The sequence below is a fragment of the Choloepus didactylus genome, chromosome 16 (assembly GCF_015220235.1).
Source record: "Choloepus didactylus isolate mChoDid1 chromosome 16, mChoDid1.pri, whole genome shotgun sequence".
In the NCBI taxonomy this organism is placed as follows: domain Eukaryota; kingdom Metazoa; phylum Chordata; class Mammalia; order Pilosa; family Megalonychidae; genus Choloepus; species Choloepus didactylus.
In genome coordinates this window covers 72,452,994-72,479,724 of record NC_051322.1, presented here as the reverse complement: position 1 = coordinate 72,479,724, position 26,731 = coordinate 72,452,994, and the positions used below count along the sequence as shown (strand labels likewise).

At 36.6% G+C, this 26,731-nt stretch overlaps 1 protein-coding gene and 1 non-coding gene across 4 annotated transcripts in view; both read left to right on the top strand.

Moving 5' to 3' along the window:
- Positions 1–26,731, top strand: part of SPIRE1 (spire type actin nucleation factor 1) — a 286,381-nt gene that overhangs the window by 112,728 nt on the left and 146,922 nt on the right. For all 3 annotated transcript variants that reach the window (XM_037805905.1, XM_037805906.1, XM_037805907.1), the window contains one exon: positions 1,647–1,880. In XM_037805905.1, coding sequence (XP_037661833.1) covers positions 1,647–1,880 — 234 coding nt within the window. The remainder of the gene's footprint in view (positions 1–1,646; positions 1,881–26,731) is intronic.
- Positions 3,784–3,886, top strand: LOC119511921. The gene has a single exon (XR_005212267.1). It is a non-coding gene; the product is annotated as a U6 spliceosomal RNA (small nuclear RNA).

Sequence of the window (26,731 nt, the reverse complement as noted above, 5' to 3'; positions counted from 1 at the left end):
AAAATTAAACTTGTAGTAAAAGAACTGCAGTTCTCTGCACTGGTTTGGGGACGCCACGGGTGTCTACCGTAATCTCTAACGTGACGTCTCACAGTTATCTTTGCATCTCTAGTTTCTCATGTTTTGTGTCGTTTAAATGCTATAAATTATATTAAAATCATCATTCCCAAGTGTGGTGTTCCCAGTGGTTTGGAAAGTGCTCCCAAGAAACAGAGGAAAGTGATGAACTTGAAGGAAAAAGTAGAAGTGTTAGATACGCTTTGTTCAGGCAGAACGGCTGCTGCGGTTGGCCACCATTGCGGTGTTAATGAGTCCACCAAAAGGCATATCAAGAAAAAAGAGAAGGAAATCTGCCAAGTGCTGCAGCTACACCAGCTGCAAAGCATCTACATAAACCATGACCCGCATCTCTCTCGTGTTGAAAGTGCAGCATTCTTCTGGGTGCAGGATTGTTATAAAAAAGGTATTCCGGTAGAGTCTGGCATCATGCAAGAAAAGGCTAAATCCTTATATAATTCCCTAAAGGAAAATAAAGGTGAAGGGTCTACTCCTATAGATTTTCAGGCTGGCGAAGGGTGGTTTGAAAAATTTTTTAAAAGCTTTAGCCTATGCAATATAAAAGTAATAGGAGAAACAGCTTCTTCTAGTCAAGAGGCAGCTAGGGAGTTTTCAAAAACCCTGAAAAAAAAAATTTTTACCCAGATTTTCCAGATCATGGGGGGTGCCACCCTTTACCACTACCCCAACCCCTATGATGTGGAAGGGATAACTGTAGTTTGGGAACATAAAGCTTAAAAACACATAGTTTGTATGTGCAATTTTCATTTTTGATTTGTGATTAATCAATATAAATCCAATTTTAGTTTTAAATTACAGGAGGGTTTAATTTCAAAAGTTATGAACAACCGTAATAGAACTACTTTAAATTAATTTGTGTTTTCCCCATTTCTACTTGTTATAATAAACTATGACATAATCATTGTTTTTTGTTATCCTCATGTAAGGATAGAATAAAAATAAACTTTATAGAATTTAAGAAAAATAAAGGTAAAATATGTTCAGTTATATTACTTAACTATTAAGTTTATGATACATCTTTTTTTTCTAGTAGCATCCTTAGTGGACCTAACAGAAATGAAACCCAGTAAGCAGTGTGTATGGATATTAATGGATTTTTGGTTTGTTTTTTTTTTAGACTGAGTGCTCAGTCTGTCAGATCCCTGGGATGTCTATGTAATCTCTAGGCAGATAAGCAATGGCATAAGGGTTCTGAAAGGATATGTTTTTTGATAACTGTAAATATTCTCAAAAATGTCATTTGGAAATGTGGAAAACCAACTTAACATTTTATATGAGTGGGGGATATGGATTTCAGCACACAGAAATTCTTAGTGTGTATCTAAGAAAACATAAAAAGGGTTTGTATATGTTATGTACTGGTTTGAGGAAATCACAAAAATTTCCATCTTTTTTCTTTAATGCGTAGGTGAGGCTTTTGGTGTCTTCTCAAATCTAATCTGCTACGTTTCTGAGATGGAATAGATTAGAACTAGATTAAATAGCATACAAAATATGTTGTGCCTTACAGTGAGTTCTGTAAAAGTGTTGAGTCATCCCTGTTAAACGCTGTTCTTTAATGTTCCCAGGTTATTGAATCTTTGGGAATTATTATTTACAAAGCACTGGACTACGGTTTGAAGGAGAACGAAGAAAGGGAGTTAAGTCCTCCCCTTGAGCAGCTCATCGATCATATGGCCAATACTGTGGAAGCAGATGGAAGTAACGATGAGGGCTATGAGGCTGCGGATGAGGGCATGGAAGATGAGGATGAGGACAGAAGAAAAGTCTCCGCTATTCGGTCATACAGAGATGTCATGAAGGTAAAGCAGCGCTTATACAGTGCTCTTTTCTTTCACGAGTTGTTAGTCCATTTAAAGAAAACTGAATGGTGATTAAGAATTTGGTAGTAGATTATTGCCTTTTAAGTTCCCAGACTTTCAGCAATAAAAGAAAAGAATAAAGAACTAAAATACTCCTGATTCTGTGATTTGCTCACAGCCTGAAAGTGATCTGTTATGATTGAATCATTAAGTCTTTCTCAAAAAAACCCCACTACTTTTAGATTTTGTGTACTCATTACATATCGTAAACTTACTTGACTGCATTATGCACAGCTGATTGTTCTTCTTGGTTTTCTTGACCTACCTAGTGGTGTTTATATGTAATGAAACAAGTTCAGTAGCTTGAATTGAATTTTTCTCTTTAGTTAAAACTCCTGTATATTTGAAGGCCATACTTTCTACAGTGCCAAATGCTCAGAGATTAAAATTAAGACAGAGTTGAAAAATTAACCTTAAGAGAGAGCATTCTGTTTAGAGTTGTTTTATATCTAATGTTTACTATATTTTGTAAATAGTATTGAATATATCTCACTGATTTTCCAACTTCATGAAGTACTTCAGAAACAAGAATATGGACAAACCCTGAAAACAGTACTTTTTCAGGTTTTCAATGAATTCAGGTTTTCACTGAATTTCCCAGGAGCAGCTGGTTGGCTGAAGTAGAGATGGAAATTCTTCCTGCTGACTGCTGAGTCATCACTTCTGTTTTAAGGCTTTCATTTGATTGGATGGAATTTCTCTCATTGTTGAAGACAGTCTCTTGAGTTGATTATAGATGAAATCAGCCAGAGATGCAATCAACTTACTGATGACTTAAATCCACACATGGGTTGTTTAGATGAACAAGTTATGGCTTCCGCCATCAAAGAGTGAATCACCTAAAGGGAGAGATAAATTAAGTGAACCTCAATGAAATAAATATTATAGATCAAGTGTGTAGGTTCTTTTACACAATCCTATCTACCTAATAATTGGGGGAATGCAAATAAAAAAGCAGTACTATTTTGCAACTCTTTTGCAAGCAAAAACTTATTTTTGTTGAAATTGTAATAAATTGGTTCACTTAGTCATTAATAGTTGCAGTGTAAATTTGTATAGTCCTTATGAAAAATAATTTGATAGTGTATTGAGTCTAAAAGTGTTCACTATTTATGTAGCTGAAAGACTAGAAATAACCCAAATGTTTATTAACAGGGAACTGGTTGAATAAACTGTGGTACAGCCAATCGGTGGAGTACTGTGAAGTTATAAAGAGAGGCGAGGGATATTTCTTTATACAGTTGTGAAAAGATCTCCAGAATATATTGTTTACTTGATAAAGCAAGATGGAGAAAAGTGTGTATAGTATGCCAGCATTTATCGAAGAGAGTGCATAAGAATATATATAATAAATATTTGCTTATGTTTTAAAAACAAAAAAGGAAGAAAGATGAAACAAACTTAAAAATTAAACTAGCTATAGGGAGAGGGAAGGAATAGGGTAAAAAGAAAAAGGATTTTAATGAAGCTTTCCTGAATATACTTGATTCTGTAAATTTGATTTAGAAAACTACATAAATATTTTACATAATTATAAAACAAAATTAAATATTAAACAGTCCCCCCAAATCCAAAGCAAAATGACAATAACTTATCAATTGAAGATATAATCACATAGAAAGGCATAAAAGGTGGTGACTCATAGTGGCAGTGAGTACAGCTAATACCAGATTATGGTCTCTAAATACCAGTCCCCACTAAAAGAATCCCATGATTCCTTTGGGAAATGTCTAATTCCAGATCTGATAGGGAAATCTGTAAGATAGCCTGGAACATCTTGTCAGACCAGAACTCAAATAAGTTATCTGAGACTACTGGAATTTTATCAAAAGGACCCAGAAGTGTTTGCTTTGGTAGACATATACTAAAATTGGAATGATACAGAGAAGATTAGAATGTCCTTGTGCAAGGATGACACACAAATTTGTGAAGTGTTCCATATTTTTTAAGGACTTGTACATAGAAAACTATAAAACATATCTAAAAGAAATCAAGGGAGACCTAAATAAATGGAAAGACATTCCATCTTCATGGATTGGAAGACTAAATGTCATTAAGATGTCAGTTCTACCAAACTGATCTACAGATTGAATGCAATATCAGTCAAAATTCTAACAGCCTACTTTGCAGAAATGGAAAAGCTAATTATCAAGTCACAGTGGTCAAAATAGCAGGGTACTGACCCAAAGATAGACATATTCATCAATGGAATCCATTGAGAATTCATAAATAGATCCTCAGATCTATGGTCAATTGATTTTTGACAAGGCTGCCAAGTCTACTCAACTGGACAGAACATTCTCTTCAATATCTGATGTTGGGAGACCTAGATATCCGTAACCAAAAAATGAAAGAGGACCCTTAGGTCACACCCTATATGAAAATTAACTCAAAATGGATCAAAGACCTAAATATAAGAAGCAGTACCTTAAAACTCCTAGAAGAAAATATAGGGAAACATCTTCAAGATCTAGTGATAGGCAGTAGTTTCTTAGACTTTAGATCCAAAGCACAAGCAACAAAAGATAAAAAATGGTACCTCCTCAAAGTTGAATACTTCTGTGCTTCAAAGGACTTTGTCAAAAGGGTGTGAAGACAGCTGACTCAATGGGAGAAAATAATTGGAAACCATGTATCTGATAAGGGTTTGATATCCAGAATATATAAAGAAATCCTACAACTCAACAATAGAAAGGTAAACAGCCCAATTTCTTAAATGAGCAAAAGAAGTGAATGGACATTTTTCCAAAGAAGAAATACAAATGGCTAAAAAGCACATGAAAAGATGCTCAGCTTCACTAGCTATTAGGGAAATGAAAATTTAAACCACAATGAGATATCATTTCATACCTACTAGAATTTCCACTATTAAACACACAGGAAACTGAAAGTGTTGGAGAGGATGTGGAGAAGCTGTAACACTTATTCCCTGCTGGTGGGAATGTAAAATGGTACAGCCACTGTGGAGAGAGTTTGGCAATTCCTCAGGAAGCTAAGTATACAGTTGCCTTATGACCCGTCAATTCCGCTACTCACTGTTTACCCAGAAGATCTGAAAGCAGGGACGCAAACAGACATTTGCACACTGATATTCATAGTGGCATTATTCACAATTGCCAAAAGATGGAAACAACTGAAGTTTCCATCAACAGATGAATGGATAAACAGAATGTGGCATATGCATACGATGAAATATTATTCAACAGTAAGAAGGAATGAAGTCCTAAAACATGCAACAACATGGATGAACCTTGAGGACATTATGTTAAGTTTAATAAACCAGACACGACAGGACAAATATTATATGATCTCACTAATATGAACTAATTATAATATATAAACTCATAGACAAAATACAGAATATAGGTTTCCAGGATATAGAATGAGGCTAGAGAATGGGGAGCAGTTGCTTAATATGGGCAGAATGTTCAACTAGGTCGAACTTAAATGTTTGGAAATGGATAGAAGTGACAGTAGCCGGTTATTGTGAGAATAATTAACAGTGCTGAAGTGTGGGTGAATGTGGTGGAAAGGGGGAGTTTAAAGTCATGTATGTCACCAGAAGGAAAGCTGGAGGTTAAAACATGGGAATGCATAACACAGTGAATCTTGCTGTGGGCAATGACTGTGATTAACTGTACAAATATAGAAAAGTTCTTTAATGAGCTAGAACATCAGTAATAGAGGGGTATATGAAGAAAATGTACCTATTACAAACTGTAGATTATAGTTAATGGTAATATCTTAATATTCTTTCATCAACAGTAACAAATGTACCACACCAGTACCATGGGTCAATAATAGTTAGGGATAAAAGGGGTATGGGATGTTTGGGGCTTTCTTTTTTATTTTTATTTCTTTTTCTGGAGTAATGAAAATGTTCTAAAATAGATCATGATGATGAATGCACAACTATGATCCTGTGAGCCATTGATTGTATATCTCAGATGGTTTGTACGGTGTGTGAATATATCTCAATAAAATTGCATTAAAAAAAAAAAGATCCAGAAATCAACTTGACCCCTGCCACCATGGGTCAGAGATGAAAGAATTTGATCATCAGTAAGAATAATAGCTGTAATGGTTTTTTTAAAATCAATATACTTAAATCCATGAGCACATAAATGATAACCAAATAAAACTCTCACTTTGAAAGTTGCTAGGAAACCAAATTGTTATTTTAAAAATGGGCAAATATAAATGGAGAGAGTATTCAATATGGCCTTTTCCATGGGAAGAGTACCTCATGGCAACCAAATAGTTGCTATGGGCAAGTTCCTCTTTATGAAAGTATTACAGTTCATAAGTGAAAAAAGGAATGATAGGGATTAAAACATGGTAATATTCTTATTCTAAAGAAATAATAGCAGGCACTGTGTGCCTCCTGATGGAAGTGCACACCACCACCTATGAAATATTTTTGCCAGAAACAAAATTAATTTCAATCTGATCAAGTTTCTAGGTCTATCTACCAATTTACAGGAAATGCAGGGAACATAAATTTTAAATGTCACCATGAGAATGCAGTAAGCAAAATCCAGATCGTGTGAAACTCTATGGGATAAATCACTCCATTTCTTCCTCAAATAAATTACAGGCTAATAAAGGGAGTGGAAGGAAAAGTAGTGTGAGCAAAATGGGGATTTTAGAAGCTCCAAGTTCCTGTCTCCCCACGGAAACATTGAAAAGCAAGCAGAAACTGTCAGAACAAGCTTTGTCTGAACTCTGGAAAACAGTCAAAGATTTGTAGCAACTGTCTGAACACTGAATCAAGAAAAAAACAACAGTAAGAAAACTTTGTGGCATTTTTACTTGCCCGTATTTCACCTCTCCTCAACTCAGCAGGAGTCTTGAAAATGACAGCCCACATTCCCAGTGTGGGACTTGGTCTCTAATTCTGTAGGAAACAGAGCAGAACTTATCTGCAAATTAGTGTGTATTTCTATTCTAACCTGTCTAGCGGCTACTGAAGGACTGATGCAAGGCGCTCAACTCTGTTTTGCCTTTCTGGGCACTCAGGTTTAAAAAGTGGTAGATATTGCACAAAAACACTGTAAGGCAAATAGAGATAAAGAAAAAATAATAATAGAGATATAAAGAAAACATGAAAAAAGAACTAAATGATATCAGGAAAATGAGGTATGAACAAAATAAGATTATCAATATAGAGATAGAAATGATAAAAAAAAAATGAACCAAAGAGAAATTCTGGATCTGAAAAGTACAATAACTGTACTAGAGTTTCACTAGAGGCTTATGCCAGCAGATTTGAGCAGGTGGAAGAAACAATCAGCAAACTTGATGATTGGATAATTGAAATTGTACAGTCTGAGGAGCAGAAAGAAAAATAGAATGATGTGAATAGAGCATAAAGGACCTGTGGGACGCCATCAGGTAGATAAACATAGGCATTATGGAGATCCCAGAGAAGAAAAGGGGCAAAAAGGGGCAGAAAGAATGCTTAAAGACAAAATGGCCAAAAGCTTCCCAAATTTGAGGAACGATTTCAATCTACACATATAAGAAGGGCAACAAACTCCAAATAGGATAAACTGCACACTGAGACCCATTATAATCAAAGTGCTAAAAGCTGAAGACAAAGAGAATGATGTAAGAAGCAAGAGAAAAGCAACTTCTTATGTACAAGGGTTTCTAAACAAGGTTAACAGTTGATTTCTCATCAGAAACATGAAGAGCAGAAGGCAGTGGGATAACATATTTAAGGTGCTGAAAGAAACATAAGTTCAACCAAGAATTCTATGTCTAGCAAAATTGCCCTTCAAAATGAGGGAGAAATTAAAGCATTCCCAGATAAACAAAAGCTGAGTTAGTTTGCTACCACTATCCTGCCCTGCGAGAAATACTAAAGGGAGTCTTTCAGGTTGAAATGAAAGGATACGAGACAGTAACTCAAAGCCTTATATAGAAATAAATGTCTCTGGTTAAAGTAACAACGTGGGCAAACTAAAAAGACACTATCGTAATTTTGGTTTTTAATTGCATTTTTTCCTACATGATTTAAGACAATTGCACAAAGTAATTATAAATCTCTGATCTTGGAACACAATGTGTATAGCTGTAATGTGTGACAAGAACAACATGAAAGGCTGGGCAGAATGTTATGGAAGCAGATTTTTCATAGGCTATTGAAGTTATATTGGTATCAGTTCAAGCTATAATTTTGAGATGTTAAGTGTGGCTCCCAGGGTATCTACAAAGAATATCTTTTAAAACGTACAAGAAAAGAAATGAGAAAGGGAATCACAGTTGACTCACTAAGGAAAAAAAAATCAGCTAGACACAAAATAAAGGAGTAATGGAGAAAATGAAAGGGTAAATAAACAGTAAGACATACAGAAAACAAATAGCACAAATAGTTGTCTCATAACAGGAATTACTTCAAATATAATGGATTAACATCTCCAAGGAAAAGACAGAGATTGGCTGAAACCAAAGGCACAAATAGACTGAAAATGAAAGAATGGAAAAAATATATTCCATGCAAAAGTAACTGAAAGACTGCTGGGATGGTTAAATCAGTAAAATAGACTTTAAGTCAAAAACGTAAAATAGACTTTTTTTTTCTTTTTTATTCAATTTTGTTATCATGCAAAGTATATAATCAGTTGTTCACAGTAGCATATAGTTGTACATTCATCATCACAATCAATTTTTGAACATTTTCATTATTCAAAAAAAAATATAAAAGAACACCCAAAAATCTCAAACACCCATACTGCCCTATTATTCATTTACTTTTTGTCTCCATTTTTCTGCTCATCTGTATTTACACTGGATAAAGTAAAACTCATTCTTGATGACCTTTCTAAATGAGAGAGTATATTTCTCCTATTCCTTTTTTTAAAAAATTAAATTAAGTTTTATTGAAATATATTCACATACTGTACAGTCATCCATGGTGTACAATCAACTGTTCACAGTACCATCATATGGTTATGCATTCATCACCACAATCTATTTCTGAATATTTTCCTTACATCAGAAAGAATCAGAAATAGAATAAAAAATAAAAGTAAAAAAGAACACCCAAATCATCCTCCCCATCCCACCCTATTTTTCATTTAGCTTTTGTCCCCATTTTTCTACTCATTCATCCATACACTAGATAAAGGGACTGTGATCCACAAGGTTTTCACAATCACACTGTCACCCCTTGTGATCTACATTGTTATACAGTCATCTTCAGGAGTCCAGACTACTGGGTTGGAGTTTGATAGTTTCAGGTATTTACTTCTAGCTATTCTAATACATTAAAACCTAGGAGGTGTTATCTATATAGTGCATGAGAATGTTCACCAGAGTGACCTCTCGACTCCATTTGAAATCTCTCAGCCACTGAAACTATTTCGTCTCATTTTGCATCCCCTTTTGGTCAAGAAGATAGTCTCAATCCCACGATGCTGGGTCCAGATTCATCCCTGGGAGTCATATCCTGCGTTGCCAGGGAGATTTACACCCCTGCGAGTCGGGTCCCATGTAGGGAGGAGGGCAGTAAGTTCACCTGCCCAAGGTGGCTCAGTTAGAGAGAGAGAGGGCCACATCTGAGTAACAAAGAGGTACTCAGGGGGAGACTCTTAGGCACAATTATATGCAAGTTTAGCCTCTCCTTTGCAGTAATGAGCTTCGTAAGGGCAAGTCCCATGATAGAGGGCTCAGCACGTCAAACCACCAGTCCTCAATGTTTGTGAGAACATCAGCAACAATCCAAGTGAGGAAGTCCAACACTTCCGCACTTTCACTCAGCTCCTCAGGGGGGCTCTGTAAATATATTTTTATTCTCTGCCCAAACTACTTTGGGATGTGTCACTATTCCACTCTAACCTATACTAACCTACCATATGTCACTTCCTATTCAAAGTTCCATGTAATTGTGGTGTTTGAACAAACCAACTGTAGAGTTACACTGTTTAGAAAATATAGATCCTGTACCAAATAGACATCTCTTCCCTTGGTCTCACGTGGAAGTTGAAGTTTTAAAACACAGTCAGTTGCAACCTTTACCCTTTGGCCCAGTTTGCTGTAGTCTTAACCAGATCTGCTTCTTTCATATCACTAATTGAAATCTGGGCTCTTTTTCACTTTTTTTTTTTTTTTTTAGCAGTTGCTGTATGTGCTAATACTAACTAACGTTCATATCTGCCGAGCTCTAGCTCTGAGTTTCAGGTGTCACAGAGATACCCATTGTTCCAGAGACTAATCAGGTTATACACTAAGGGATCAGCATTTCATAGTTTGGAGATAGCCATTACAATTCAGGAGTAAATTTGACTGCTGTAAGAGCTTACAATCTAGGGACCATTACAATAATCACTCCCCTCAGACTGTGTTCTAAGATTCAATTCTGAGTTTACACATTATAGTTAGTCCATATTGGTGAGTCATTATAGTGTTTGCCTTTATTTCTGGCATCTTCACTCAAAATGCTGTGTACAGGATCCATTCACCTCATTGCGTGTCTCACAGTTCACTCCTCATAGTTGCTCAGTACTCCATTGTATGCAAACACCACAGTTCACCATTCTGTTCCTGAGTCTATCCACCCATTGCAAATCATGAATACTGCCTCCATGAACACCAGTGTACAAATGTCCATTCATGTCTCTGCTCTCAGATCTTCCAATTCCATACCCCATAATGAGGTTGCAGGACCTTATGGCCCCCACATACAGCTTTTTGTGGAACCACCCTGACCTTCAGAAAGGCTACACCATTCTGCCTGCTCATCAACAGTAGATAGGTGCGTCCCTCTCTCCATGTTTTCTCCAACACGTTTACTCCTAAATATATTTTTTCCTACAATTTTATAGCATTATATTCACATACCATACATTTATCCACAGTGTACAGTCAGTCATTCATGGTATCATCATAAAGTTGTACATTTATCACCACAATCAGCACTTGAATGTATTGATTACTAAAAAAAAGTTGTTTGTTTAGCAAATAATAAAAAAGATGATAAAAAGAAAAATAACATGTCATACAATACAATGCAAGGACAGGAAACAATACCACTACCAAGAATCCCATATCCCTTCCCTCTCCTCTTTCCCCCTCTCAAACACACTTAGCATTGGTATATTGCCTTTGTTACATTTAATGGAAGCATGTTACAGTGTTACTGTTGACCATATACTCCAGTTTGCTTTGATTATGTTTTTTTCCCAAATACCATCCCTCTTTCAATGCTGTGCATGGTTGAAATTTGTTTGCTGTCCCAAATGCAAAAACATTTTTATATTTGTACATTTAGTAACAGTCATTGGCCACTCCAGTTTTTGCCGTGTTATACAGTCCCAGTCTTTATCATCTATCTTTACCTCTGGTATAATACATTCTCCTGTCCCACCTCTTTCAGCTTTACTCACAGACATCTTTGTTCCGTGTACTTAAAATACTATGCTACCATCACACAGTAATATGATATCTATTTCTGGATCTGTACAATCAATCCTGCTAAACATTCTGTAGTCCATCAGCATCAAATGCCCACTCTCTACCCCCTTTCTATCTCCTGGTAGCCTGTGTTGTCAGCTTTTAACTCTCAAAGTTTGTTCATTAATGTTTCTTCGTATTAGCGAGACTGTAAAGTACTGTCCTTTTGTTTCTGGCTAACTTCACTCAACATTATGTCCTCAAGGTTCATCCATGTTATTATATGTTCCATGTCTTCTGTCTTACAGCTGCATAATGTTCGATCATGTGTATATACCACAGTTTGTTTATCTACTCATCCATTGATGGGCATTTGGGTTGTTTCCATCTCTTGGCAATCATGAATAATGCTGCAGTAAACATCAGTTTACAAATGTCCATTTGTGTCTTAAGTTTCCATTCCTCTGAGTATATACCTAGCAATGGAGGCTGGGTCATACGGCAGCTCTATACTTAGCTTCCTGAGGAACCTCCACACTGTCTTCCAGAGTGATTGCACCATTCTACATTCCCACCAACAATGAGTAAGTATGCCTCTTTCTCCACATCCTCTCCAGCACTTGTAATTTTCTGTTTTTTTTTTTTTTTTTTTTTTGCATAATGGCCATTCTGGTAGGTGTGAGATGATATCTCATTGTGGTTTTGATTTGCATTTCCCTAATAGCCAGTGAAGTTGAGCATTTTTTCCTATGTTTTTGAGCAATTTGTATTTCCTCTTCAGAAAAGTGTCTATGTCTTTTGCCCATTTTTTAATTGGGTTGTTTGTCTTTCTGTTGTTGAGTTGTAGAATCTCTATATATTCGTCATATTAAACCCTTATCTGATATGTGGTTTACAAATATCATCTCCCATTGCATAGGTTGCCTGCCTTTTTACTTTTCTGACAAAGTCCTTTGATACACAAAAGTGTTTCATTTTGAGGAGCTCCCATTTGTCTGTTTGCTCTTTGGTTGCTCGTGCCTTGGGTGTGAGGTCTAGGAAACCACCTCCTATCACAAGATCTTTAAGATATTGCCCTACATTTTCTTCTAAGAGTGTTATGGTCTTGGTGTTATTGTTTAGGTCTTTGATCCATTTCAAGTTAATTTTTCTATAAGGTGTGAGATAGGCATCGTCTTTCATTCTTTTGGAAATGGATATCCAGTTCTCCAAACACCATTATTGAAGAGGCTGCTCTGTCCCAGTTGCTTTGGCTTGACTGCCTTACCAAATATCAATTGTCGGTAGATGCGAGGGTCTACTTCTGAACACTCAATTCAATTCCATTGGTAGGTATATCTGTCCTTATGCCAGTACCATGCTGTTTTGAACACTGTAGCTTTGTAATATGTTTCAAAATCAGGTAGTGTGAGACCTCCCACTTTGTTCCTCTTTCTCAAAATATTTTTGGCTGTTCCGGACACCTTGCCCTTCCAAATAAATTTGGTTATTGGTTTTTCTATTTCTGTAAAGTAAGCTGTTGGGATTTTAATTGGTATTGCATTGAATCTATAAATCAGTTTAGGTAAACTTGCCATCTTAACTATATTTAGTCTTCCAATCCATGAACGTGGTATGTTCTTCCATTTTTTTTAGGTCCTATTCATTTTCTTTTAGCAATTTCTTATAGTTTTCTGTGTAAAGGTCTTTTGTGTCCTTGGTTAAGTTTATTCCTAAATACCTGATTCTTTTGGTTGCTATTGTAAATGGAATTTTTTTCTTTATTTCCTCCTCTTGTTGCACATTACTTGTGCATAGGAACACTACAGATTTTTGCATGTTGATCTTGTAGCCTGCCAATTTGCTGTATTCATTGACTAGTTCTAGTAGCTTTGCTGTAGATTTTTCTGGATTTTCTACATATAGAATCATGTCATCTGCAAAGGGTGAAAGTTTTACTTCTTCCTCTCCAATTTGGATGCCTTTTTTTTTCTTTTTCTTGCCTAATTGCTCTAGCTAGAACTTCCAGCACAATATTGAATAACAGTGGTGACAGTGGGCATCCCTATCTTGTTCCTGATCTTAGAGGGAAAGTTTTCAGTCTCTCTGCATTGAGTATGATGTTAGCTGTGGGTTTTTCATATATCACCTTTATCATATTGAAAAAGTTGCCTTCTATTCTTATCCTTTGAAGTGTTTTCATCAGGAAAGGATGTTGAATTTTGTCAAATGCCTTTTCTGCATCAATTGAGATGATCATGTGGCTCTTCTGCTTTGATTTATTGATGCAATGTATTACATTAATTGATTTTCTTGTGTTGAACCAGCCTTGCATACCTGGAATAAATCCCTCCTGGTCTTGGTGTGTAATTCTTTTAATGTGCTGCTGGATTCAATTTGCAAGTATTTTGTTGAGGATTTTTGCATCTATATTCATTAAAGAGATTAACTTATAATTTTCTTTTTCTGTAGTGTCTTTGTCTGATTTTGGTATTAGGGTGATGTTACCTGCATAGAGTGAGTTAGGTAGCTTTCCCTCTTCAGTTTTTTTGAAGATTTTGAGCAGGATTGGTACTATTTCTTTCTTGAATGCTTGGTAGTATTCACATGTGAAGCCATCTGGTCCTGGGCTTTTCCTTTTTGGGAGCTTTTTGATGACTGACTCATCTCTTTACTTGTGATTGATTTGTTGAGGTCATCTATTTCCTCTTGAGTCAATGTTGGTTATGCTTTTCTAGGAAGTGTCCATTTCATCTAAGTTGTCTAGTTTATTAGCATATAGTTGCTCATAGTGTCTTCTCATTATCTCCTTAATTTCTGCAGGGTGACTAGTTATGTTTCCTTTCCCATTTCTCATTTCATTTATTTGCGTCCCCTCCCTCCCTCCCTCTCTCTCTCTCTCTCTCTCTCTCTCTCTCTCTCTCTCTCTCTCTCTCTCTCTCTCTTTTTTATCCTAGCCAGCAGTCCATCAATTTTATTGATTTTCTCAAAGAACCAACTACTGGTTTTGTTGATTCTCTCTATTGTTTTCCTGTTCTCAATTTCACTTATTTCTGCTCTAATCTTTGTTATTTCTTCCCTTCTGTTTGCTTTGGGTTTAGTTTGCTGTTCTTTCTCTAATTCCTCCAGGTGAACAGTTAATTCTTCAATTTTTGCTCTCTTCTCCTTTAATATAGGCATTTATGGCAATAAATTTACCTCTCAGCATCACCTTTGCTGCATCCCATAAGTTTTTATATGTTGTATTTTCATTGTCATTTGCCTTGAGGTATTTACTAATTTCTCTTGTAATTTCTTCCTTGACTCACTGGTTTTCTAAGAAGGTGTTGTTTAGCCTCCATATGTTTGTGAATTTTATGACCTTCTGCCTTTTGTTTATTTCCAACTTCATTCCATTATGGTCTGAGAAAGTGTTTTGTATAATACCAATATTTTAAAATTTGTTGAGACTTGCTTTATGACCCAACATGCGGTCTATCCTAGAGAATGTTCCATCAGCACTTGAGAAAAAAGTATATCCAGATGTTGTTGGATGTAGTGTTCTATAAATGTATGTCAAGTCTAGTTCATTTATCATACAATTCAACATCTCTGTTTCTTTATTAATTCTCTGTCTAGACGTTCTATCCATTGATGAGAGCAGTGTATTGAAGTCTCCAACTATTATTGTAGAGGTGTCTACTTCTTTCACTAATCTCAGTGTTTGCCTCATGAATTTTGGGGCATTCTGGCTTGGTGCATAAATATTTATGATTGTTATGTTTTCTTGGTGAATTGACCCTTTTATTAATATATAGTGTCCTTCTTTGTCTCTTTTAATTGTTTTACTTTTGAAGTCTAATTTTTCTGATATCAATATAGCTACTCCCACTTTTTTCTGGTTGTTGTTTGCGTGAAATATCTTTTTCCAGCCTTTCACTTTCAGTCTATTTTTGTCCTTGTGTCTAAAGTGAGTTTCTTGTAGATAGCATATAGATGGGTCCTGTTTTTTAATCCATTCTGCCAGTCTGTGTCTTTTTACTGGGGAGTTTAATCCATTTACATTTAGTGTTATTACTGTAAGGGCAGTACTTTCTTCTACCATTTTGTCTTTTGGATTTTATATGTCATATTCTATTTTTTCTTCTCTCTCCTTTTATCTTTCCTGATAATCTTCATTTCTGAACTGTTTTCCAAGTCTCTCTCTCTCTCCTGTCTTTTCCTATCAGCCTATAGCACTCCCTTTAGTATTTCTTATAGTGCTGGTCTCTTATTCACAAACTCTCTCAGTGTCTTTTTGTCTGAAAATGTTTTAATCTCCCTCTCATTTCTGAAGGACGTTTTTGTCAGATATAGAATTCTTTGCAGTTTTTCTCTTTCGGTATCTTAAATATATCATGCCACTGTCTTCTCACCTCCATGGTTTCTGCGGAGAAATCTGTACATAGTCTTATTGAGTTTCCCTTGTGTGTGATGAATAAAAGCAATTCATCTTGCTGCTTTCAGAATTCTCTTTTTGTCTTTTACATTGGACAGTCTGAGCAGTAAGTGTCTTGCGGTAGTCTATTGGGATCTATTTTGTTTGGGGTATGCTGTACTTCTTGAATCTCTCATTTTCTGTCTTTCATAAGAGTTGTGAAACTTTCAGTGAATATTTCTTCTATTATTCTTTCTGCTCCTTTTCCCCTCTCTTCTCCTTCCAGGATACCCATAACAAGTATGTTCATGCATTTCATGTTGTCACTCAGCTCCCTAAGACCCTGCTCATGTTTTTCCATTCTTTTCACCATCTGTTCTTTTGTGTGTATGAGTTCAAATGTCTTGTCTTCCAGTTCACTGATCCTTTCTTCTGCCTGTTCAAATCTACTGTTGTATCCCTACATTGTGTTTTTCACCTCCTCCATTCTGGGCTTCATTCCCATGAATTCTGTCAATTTTTTTTCAAGTTTACAAATTCTTCTTCATGGTCATCCAGTGTCTTCCTTATATCCTTCATCTCTTTTGCTATATCTTCCTTCAGTTTTTGAATTGATTTAGCATTAGTTGTCTCAACTCCTGTATCTCTGTTGAACTATTAGTTTGTTCCTTTGGTTGGTCCATATTTTCATGTTTCCTAGTATGGCTTGTTATCTTAAGTTCTTTAGGCATCTGATTTTCTTGATTAGTTTATTCTGGAGCTTGTTTTCTCTCTTTTTCCTAGGGGTTTCTTCTTGGTTGGCTTTGTTCTCTGACCTCTGTTGTTCAGTTCAACTTACTCTAGACCTCTAACTTAGGTTCTATTTAGTTGATCAGAGTTTTTCACCTCTTGTTTTTCTTTTTCTTGTCCGGCCTCTATGTAACCTTTTTTGTCGGAGGGTCTCCTCAGATATGGTTGACCCCAGTCATAGTTTCCTGGTCTAGAGAGGCCCAGGTCTCATGAGGAGGGTATGGAGTTTTCCTGAGAATGAGACCCGCTATGAGGCCTCTAGAATCGGTGCTTTTCCTCTCCTGTCTGGCAGGTGGCACTTGCCAGCCCACAGCTCCCCCACCAGTTTAAGGGGGTATGGAGCCTTTAGTTCTCCTGGTGACTCTGATCCTGTTGATGGCATGGGTGACTGAAGCTGGAATCTGAATTCCAGCCCCTGGGGTCTGAGTTCCCAGAAGGAGGGCTGCCAGTTGAGCTGTACCTCCCTCCACTGTCCTAATCCTAGGAACTCCAGTTGTCTCTCAGGGACACTATTCCCTTCTCCCCTCCCCTCTTTGGGGCAACTCCAGCTAAGTTCCTTGGTCAGCGTAAGTTGCCAATTAAAGACGGGGGTGGAGACCTTTTTCAGAAGTGAATCTGGAATTCAAAGACGTTCTGGATACTCTGGCTCCCCCAAGCCTAGCCTAGTCCTTCGACTTTGGCTTTCTGATAGAAAATAACTACATATCTTACTTTTAGATTAAAAAAACAGAAAAGAAAACAAGAAAAGAAAAGAAAAGGAGTCCCTTTTAAAAGCCTTTCCCCAGGCTGAAAGTTTTGTCAGTGTCAAAGTAGAGCATTTAGAGATGTACTTTGGGCTGTTGTCTGATATTTACTCTCCAACAGCTTCAATTCCACCCCTGCAGGGGGGGCATGTGGGGGGGGCATTGAAATGCAAAAGGAGGATGAGTCAGTGAGAAGGGAGAAGGGACAAAATGTAGGGGGAAAGAAAAAAAAGGCTTTTTTGGAGCCTCGGAAAGGGTGCGCCCTTTTATGTACCCCCCCTTCTCAGAGCCCAGCCCTTCTTTAGCACCCCTAGCTCCAAAATGTAGTTAATTAATTTGTTACTCAATTCTGCAGTTGAGGCTTGGTTGAGTCCCCCTTCTTGTCCACAGCAGATTGTTGTTTTTTGGTGTGTTTTTTTTTTCCCTTGCAGGGAGCCAGCAGCAAGACAGTCCATGGGGTCTGGGTGGGGAGGGGCGCCAGACCCCTGGTCCGGGGAACTTACAATGTTAGCTGCAATCTCAGCTTTTCCTCTGATTCCAGACTTGTGTCTGATGTGTGACTGGTTACTAGAGACCCCGAAAACACTGTTTCATATAGTTGTTGGGTAATTATGAGCTGCTCTGGAGGAGAGATGAAATTTTGCACCTCACCACTCCGCCATCTTCTAAAATAGACTTTAAGTCAAAAACTATTCCAAGACACAGAGAAGGACATTGTATGTTGATAAAAGGGTCAATTCAGCAAGAAGATATAACAACTATAAACATATATATTCCTAACAACAGAGTCCCAATTTTATGAAGCAAAAATTGACAGAAAAGAATAAATCATTCTGTATATAGCAATATTTGGAGATATCAGCATATCATTTTAATAATGGATAGAAAATCTAGACATAGGTCAATAAGGAAATAGAGGACTCTAAAATAATTAAAAACTAAATAGACCTAACAGATATGTACATAACACTTCATCCAACAGCAGAATACACATTCTTCTCAAGTTATGTGGCTTATTCTCCGGGATAGGCCATATATAAGGTCACAAAAAAGTCTTCAATAAATTTAAACAGATTGGTATAATACAAAATATCTTTTCTGACTACGGTGATGAAGCTGGAAATCACTAGCAGAAGGAAAACTGGAAAATTCACAAATGTGGAAATTAGATAAAACACTTTTAATACAACCAGTGGATCAAAGAAGAAATCACAAGGGAAATTAGAAAATACCTTGAGACAAATGAAAACAAAAGCACAATATACCAAAACTTACGGGATGCAGAGAAAACAGTGTTCAAAGGTAAATATATAGCTGTAAATGTCTACATTGAAAAATAAGAAGGATCTCAAAAAATCTAACCTTATATGTTGAGGGACTACAAAAAGGAGCATACTAAACCCAAAGCTAGCAGAATGAAGGAAATAATAAAGATTAGAACAGAGATAAATGAAGTAGAAAATAGAAAAACAATAAAATAAAAACCAAACGTTGGTTCTTCGAAAAGGTCAATACAATTGATAAACCTTTAACTCAACTGACCAAAAAAAAAAAAAAAAAAAAAAAAAAGAAAGAAAGAAAGAAGACACAAATAACCAAAATAAAACATGATGAAAGTGGGGTCATTACTGCCAACTGTCCAGAAATACTATGAACAATTGTGTACCAACCAATGAGATAATCTGGATGAAGCAAAGAATATCCTAGAAACAAACCAATGACCTTAATTTTTTCAAGAAGAAATTGAAAATCTCAACAGACCTATAACAAATAAGAGATTGAATCGGTAATTAAAAGCCTCCCAAACGGAAAACTCCAGCACCACATCGCTTCACTGGTAAGTTCTACTAAACATTTCAAGAAGCATAACACCAATCCTGCTCAAACTCTTCCAAAAAATTAAAGAGGAAGGACCACTTCCTAATGCATTCAATGAGGCCACCATTTCCTTGATACCAAAACTATATAAAGATTCCTCAAGAAAAGAAAATTACAGACCAGTATCCCTTATGAATATAAATGCATGACTCCTCATCAAATACTAGCAAACTGAGTCCAACTACATATTAAAAGGGTGATGTGCCCTAATATCCCATGAATGCAAGGATGGTTCAACATAAGAAAACTGATCAATGTAATATGCCAAAGTAATAGAGCAAGGGAATACCATGTGATCATCTCAGTAGACACAGCAAAGGTGTTTGACAAAGTTCAACACCTTTTCTTGATAAAAATACTCAGTAAACTAGTAATTTATCCTCAACATGATAATAGTCATTTAGGAAAGACCCATAGCTAACATCATACTCAATGGACAAGGAGGCCTGCTCTTACAACTGCTATTCAGCATTATTCTGAGAGTTATAGCCAGAGAAATTAGGTAACAAAAATAGATAAAAGCCATCCAAATTGGAAAAGAAGTAGTATAACTATTTCCCTTCACAGATGACATGATCCTACATATAGAAAATCCCAAAGAACCCCAGGAAAGCTGCTAGATCTATTAAATGAATTCAGCAGTGTTTCAGGGTACAAGGTCAACATACAAAAAGTTTTTGTGTTTCTATACACTAGCAGTGAACACACCAAAAAGATACTGAGAAAACAATCCTGTTTAGAAAACACCCAAGAGAATGAAATATCTAGGAAGAATTTTAATCAAGGATGTAAAAGATCTGTACACTGAAAACTATAAAAGTTTGCTGAAAAAATTAAAGAAAACCTAAAAAATAATGAGAACATATTGTGTGTTCAAGAACTCAAAGACTTAACATTGTTAAGCTGTCAGTGCTAGCCAAAGTCATCTACAGATTCTGTGAAATCCTTATCACAATTCCTGTAGCCCTTTTTTTGCAGAAATGGGAAAACTGATCCTCAAATTCTTATAGAAGTGCAAGAGGCCCCTAATATCCAAAAAAATTTTGAAACAAAACAACAAAGTTAGAGGTTTCACATCTCCTGATTTCATATTATACTACAAAAATCCAGTAATGAAAACAGCATGGTACTTGCATGAAGATAGACAAATAGAGTGATGGAACAGAAGTTTAGAAATAGACCTATATCTCTATGACCAACTGATTTTTAAAAATTCAATTTTATTGAGTCATTTTCACATACCATACAGTCATCCAAAGTGTACAATCAGTTATTCCTAGTACCATCATATAGTTGTGCATTCATCACCCCAATCTATTTTTTGAACATTTTCCTTGTACCAGAAAAAGTGAAAATAAGAATAAAAAAATAAAAGTAAAAAAGAACACCCAAGTCATCCCCCTACCCTATTTTTCATTTAGTTTTTTTGCCTCCATTTTTCTACTCATCCATCCATACACTGGATAAAGGGAGTATGATCCACAAGGCTTCATATAGCTACATTGCTATACAATTGTCTTCAAGAGTCAACGCTATTGGGTTGCAGTTTGATAGTTTCAGGTATTTACTTCTAGATATTCCAGTGCTTTAAAACCGAAAAGGGATTATCTATATAGTGCGTAAGAGTGCCCACCAGAGTGACCTTTTGACTCCATTTGGAATCTCTCAGCCACTGAAACTTTATTTCATTTCATTTCGCATCCCCCTTTTTTGGAATGACCAATTGATTTTTAACAGGGTACTAAAGTATCTGCTTGGGAAAAGGATAATCTCGTCAACAAATGATGCTGGGATAACTGATTATCCACATGTAAAAGAATGAAGTTAGATAATGAACAACAAGAAAACAAACAACCCAGTTAAAAATTAGGCAAAGGACTTGAATAGGTATTTCTCCAAATAAGATATACAAATGGTCAGTTAGCACATGAAAGGTTAGTCACCATCATTAGCCATTAGACAAATGAAAATCAGAACCACACCTCACACCCACAAGGATGGCTGTATGGTTATTATTTTAAAAATGGAAAACAACAAGTTTGGGAGGGGATTCAGACAAATTGGAACTCTAGTGCCTTGTTGCTGGGAATATAAAATGGTGCATCCACTGTGAAAAACAATATGGTGGTTTCTCAAAAAGTTAAATACAGAATTGCTGTAAGACCTGTCAGTTCCATTTCTGGCAATATACCTAAAGAGTACAAACAGGTTCTTAGACACATAGCTGTACAACAAAGTTTATAGCAACATTAATCACAATAGTTAAAAGGTGGAAACAACCCAAGTGTCCATCAACAAATGAATGGATAAGCAGAGTGTGGTGGTACATGCACACAATGGGATATTATTCAGCCATAAGAAAGAGGGAAATTTTGAGACATGCTGAAACATGGAAGTACCGTAGAAATGTTATGCCCAGTAAAATAAGCAAGGCACATTAAGTGCAATTATTGTCTGATATCACTTATAAGAGATGACTAGAAATACCAAATTCACATATATAGAAAGTAGGTTAGAAGGTACCAGGTAACAGGAGCTTGAGGGGGAGGGAAAGTGTTTGTTTAGGAAAAAAATCTATATACAAATGTTCATAGTGGCTTTATTTGTATTAGCCAAAATATGGACCAACTCAAATGTTCTATAAGTGAAATGTGTAAGCAGACTGTGATATGTTTGGACAGTGGACTCAGAAAAAAAAGGGGAACTACTGATAAGCTCAACTACCTGGATGGATCTCACAAACATTGTGCTAAGTGGGGGAAGGGGATGGGCAGCCAATCTCAGAAGGGTACATAGTATGTGTTTCCATTTATATAACATTTGTGAAATGACAAAATTCCAGTGATGGAGAAGAGCTCAGTGGTTTCCAGGGTTTAGGGTTGTGTCAAGGGTGTGACTGAAGAGTCATAGCATGAGGGAGTTTCTTTGGAGTAAAATAAAACAAGTTTAAACTTTGTGCTGCAGGGAACGCTATCAGTAGAGTAGAAAATCAACTCACGGAATGGCAGAAAATATTTTCAAATCATATCTCTTATAAGGGGTTAATATCCAGGATACATAATGAATCCTACAACTCAACAACAAAAGGACAAGCAACCTAATTAAAAAATGAGCACAGTACTTAAATAGACGTTTCTCCAAAAAAGATATACAAATGGCCAAGAAACACATAAAAAGATGCTCAACAACATTAGTCATTAGGGAAATGCAAAGCAAAACCACAACGAGATACCACCTCACAACTACTAGGATGTCCATATTTAAAAAATGGAAAATAGCAAGTTTAGCAAGGATATGAACATCAGAACCCTCATATTCATGGGAATGTAAAATGGTGCAGCTGCAATTGAAAGCAGTTTGGTGAATCCTCTCTCAAAAAGGTACAGAACTACCACATCACCTGCACTTCTACTAGATAAACCCATAAAGAAATCGAAATGAGGGATGTAGAGAGATGTTTGTATACCAGTGTTCATAGCAGTATTATTTACAGTAACCAAAAGATGGAAGCAACCTAAGTGTCCAGTTGCAGATGAATGAATAAACAAAATGTGAGCTATACATACACATGAATATTATTCATCCTTATAAAGGAAAGAAATTCTGACACATGCTGTGATATGGATGAACTTTGGAAACCTTATGCTAAGTAAAATAAGCCAGGTATAGAAGGACAAATATTGAATGATTCCCCTTTTATTTTATGATGTCACTTATTTTAAATATCTAGAAATAGGCAAATTATTAGAGACAGAAAGGAGGTTAGAGTTTGCCAGGGGCAAGGAGGAAGGAAGAATAGGGAGTTATTTTTTAATGGGTGCAGAGTTTCTGTTTGGGATGATAAACGTTTCTGAAATAGATCATGATGACTGTTGCATGACATTGTGAATGTTATTAATGCCATGAATTGTACACTTGAAAATTGTTAAAATAGCAAAATCGTGATATATATGTTGTATAACTACTGTTCTGGTTTGCTAAAGCTACCAGAATGCAAAATGCCAGAAATGGATTGGTTTTTATGAAGGCAGTTCAGATTTACAGTTCCAAGGCCATAGAAGTGTCCAACTTAAGGCGTCAACAAGAGGACGACTTCTCTGAAGAAAGGCAGATGGCATCTGGGATTCCTCTGTTACATGGGAAAGCACATGGCGATGTCTGCTGGTCCTTCTCTCCCAGGCTCCGGTTTCAAAATGGCTTTCTCCCAAAATGTCCCTGGGCATCTCTCCAAGTTCTCTTCAAAATGTCTGCCTTTTATCTTCAGAAGGAGGATGCCAGTACACTAATTAAGACCCACCTTGAATCGGCAGGGTCACATCTCCAAGGAAACAATCTAATCAAAAGGTCCCACCCACAATAGGTCTGTCCCCACAAGACTGGATTAAAAGAACATGGCTTTTTCTGGGGTACATAACAGCTTCAAACCAGCAAAAGTACCATAAAATTAAAAATGGAAAAGGTGGGTGGAAGGAGAGCTTAGATTAAAAGAGATTTCAGATATAACTAACTGCATTGTATGGACCTTATGTGAAACTGATTGAAAGAAATAAATTGTTAAAAAATATATATATGTGGAAGGTTGGGCAATATGGAGGCATAGGGAAGTGTGGAATTTAGTTAGTCCGCTGGAGCAACTAGTAAATGGCCAGTAACAACTAGAAAATAGATTGGAACAACTGATGGGAGGACATCCGTGACCAGACAACATTGTACACCAGTCAGGAATGGGTGGAATGGTTTAAGATTGCACAGGTAAAGCTTCCCAAACTGCAGAGCTAGTGCCTCTCCCTCACTGGCATGGCAGGCTGAGTTGCAAAACTTTGCTCTAGGAAAAAGAAGCAGTCCCTACCGGGAGCAAGGGAATGTAGCTCAACAAAGCTCCAATTGCAGCTTTAATTAACAAATTTGGACAACTGATACAGGCTACAAGCACAGGTAAGCCTAGAGCACGCAGAAGAGGAACCTGGAGGTTTATCCTGGCAGAGAGGAGGCAGGGGTGATGGAAAAAAAATACATAAATAAAAACAGAGGTGTTTGGAGTCTGCTGAGATCAGAATACTGGAAAAGGACTGTGTGCCAAGAAAAGGGGCACACAGAACCGGGTACCAATTCCAGTTCTTGTTTGATAAACTGAAAAGGGGGCTTCTTGCTTTTTTGCTTTCTTTTTTCTCTCATTCTAAATAGCTCATTCGAGAATGTCTCAGGCATTTTCAGTTGTCAGCACTGACCCAGGCAAGGGTGGAGTTAAAATAGTCAGAGTCAAAGAAAAAACTCAAGTGTAGGAGACAATTCCCTAAAGGGCTTATCTTCCCTAAGAAAAGAGGGGGACATGTCCCAGCTCAAGTGGCTGCCCTCCTTCAGATAACTCAGACCCCAGAGCCTGGGGCAGGGGGTGAGAGACAGAAGCAGCTTAAGCTTGGCTTCTAACATCCTCAGTCCCTGGCCTGGACAGGACTGAGAATTAAATACACCGCACCTCTTTATGCCGATTGGCTGATAAGTGCCACCTGCTGGGCAGGAAAGGAAAAGCACAGCATCTAGACACCTCACAGGCAAGTCTGACAATCTTCTGAGTCCACCCTCAGGGAAACCAGATACTGGATACAGCCCCCTCCTGAGACTTGGGCCCATCTGGTCTGGGAAAATCTGATTGGGTTAATCAAGGTAACTAGATGCCTAGAAAACAAAAAATTTCAAATCACACTAGGAAAAACAAAATATGGCCCAGCCAAAGGAATAAATTTACACTTCAACTGATGTACAGGAATTGAAGCAAATAATTATCAAACAAATCTCCTAAATCAATTCAAAAATCAAATCAACAAGTTGAGGGAAGATGTGGGAAAAGAGATGAAAGATATAGAGAAGTCATCAGGCAAACATAAGAAAGAACTCAAAAGTTTGAAAAAACAATTGGCAGAACTTACGGGAATGAAAGGCACAATAGAAGATATGAAAAACACAATGGATACATACACTAGCAAATTTGAAGAGGCAGAAGAAAGGTTTTAGGAACTAGAGGACAAGACACCTGAAATCCTACACACAAAAGCACAGAAAAGGAAAAAAATGTAAAAATATGAGCAGGTCTAAGGGAATTGAATGACAACATGAAGTGCATGAATATACTTGTCATGGGTGTCCCAGAAGGAGAAGAGAAGGGAAAAGGGGCAGAAAGAATAATGGAGGAAATAATCACTGAAAAATTCCCATCTGTTATGAAATTACAGATCCAAGAAGCACAGTGCACCCCAAACAGAAGAGATCTGAGTAGACCAACTCCAAGGCATTTAATAATTAGATTATCAAATACCAAAGACAAAGACAAAGAGAGAATTCTGAAAGCAAGAGAAAAGCGAATGTTCAAGGGAAACTTGATAAGACTATATGCAGATTTCTCAGTAGAAACCATGTAGGCAAGAAAAGCAAATGTATGACGTATTTAAGATAGTGAAAGAGAAAAACTGCCAACCAAGAATTCTATATCTGGCAAAACTGTCCTTCAAAAGTGAGGGAGAGTTTAAAATATTTTCAGACAGACACAGAGAGTTTGTGAACAAGATACCTGCTCTAGAAGAAATAGTAAAGAGAGCTCTACAGGAGGATAGGAAAAGACAGGAGAGAGAGGTTTGGAGAAGAGTGTAGAAAGGAAGACTTAGCAGTAAGGATAAAAAGAGAGAGAGGGAAAATATAAAAATAAAGTAAGATATGACATATAAAATCCAAAAGACAAAATGATAGACAGTAGACATTACATTGAGGGAAATTACCCAGAAACAGAACGGATGCTGTATGGTCTCGCTAATGTGGACTAACAATAATGAACAAAAATTGAGAGTTGAGAACACAGGTTATCAGGAGATAGAAAGAGGTTAGAGACTGAGCATTTGATGCTGAAGGAGTACAGAATATTAAACAGGATTAATTGTATAGATCCAGAAATGGATCGCACAATACTGTGTGATGGTAGCACAATATTGTTAAGTAGTCTGAACAAAAATGAGTGTGAGTATGGTTGAAAGAGGAGGGTTAGGGGCATGTATGACACCAGAAGGAAAGATTGAAGATAAAGACTGGGGTTGTATTTTCTTAACGAAACCTGGAGTGGTCATTGATGGTGATTAAATGTGAAAATACAAGATTGTCTTTAAATGAGGGAGAGCAAATGAATGTCAACATTGTAAGGCATTGAAAATTGGGTGGTACAGGGGAAAAATGCAGTGAATGAAAACTAGTCTGTAGTTAATGGTAACATTGAAATATACTTCCATTAATTGTAACAAAGGCAATATGCCAAAGCTAAATGTCTATAAGAGGGGGATATAAGGGAGTAATGTGGGATTATTGATGGTGATGATGTTGTCTGACCTTTTCATTGTATTTTATTTTTATTTTTCTTCTATCATTTGGATTTTTATTATTCATTTTTTTCCTCCTTTTCCTCTTTCTTTGGGGAAGAGATGGAAATGTCCTCATATTGATTGTGGTGGTGAATGCATAATTATATGATTTTACTGGGAATCATTGATTGTTTACTTAGGGTGGAGTCTATGGTGTGTGAATAAACTTTTACTAATTGATGATACCATTTTAAGAATATTTGTACTATT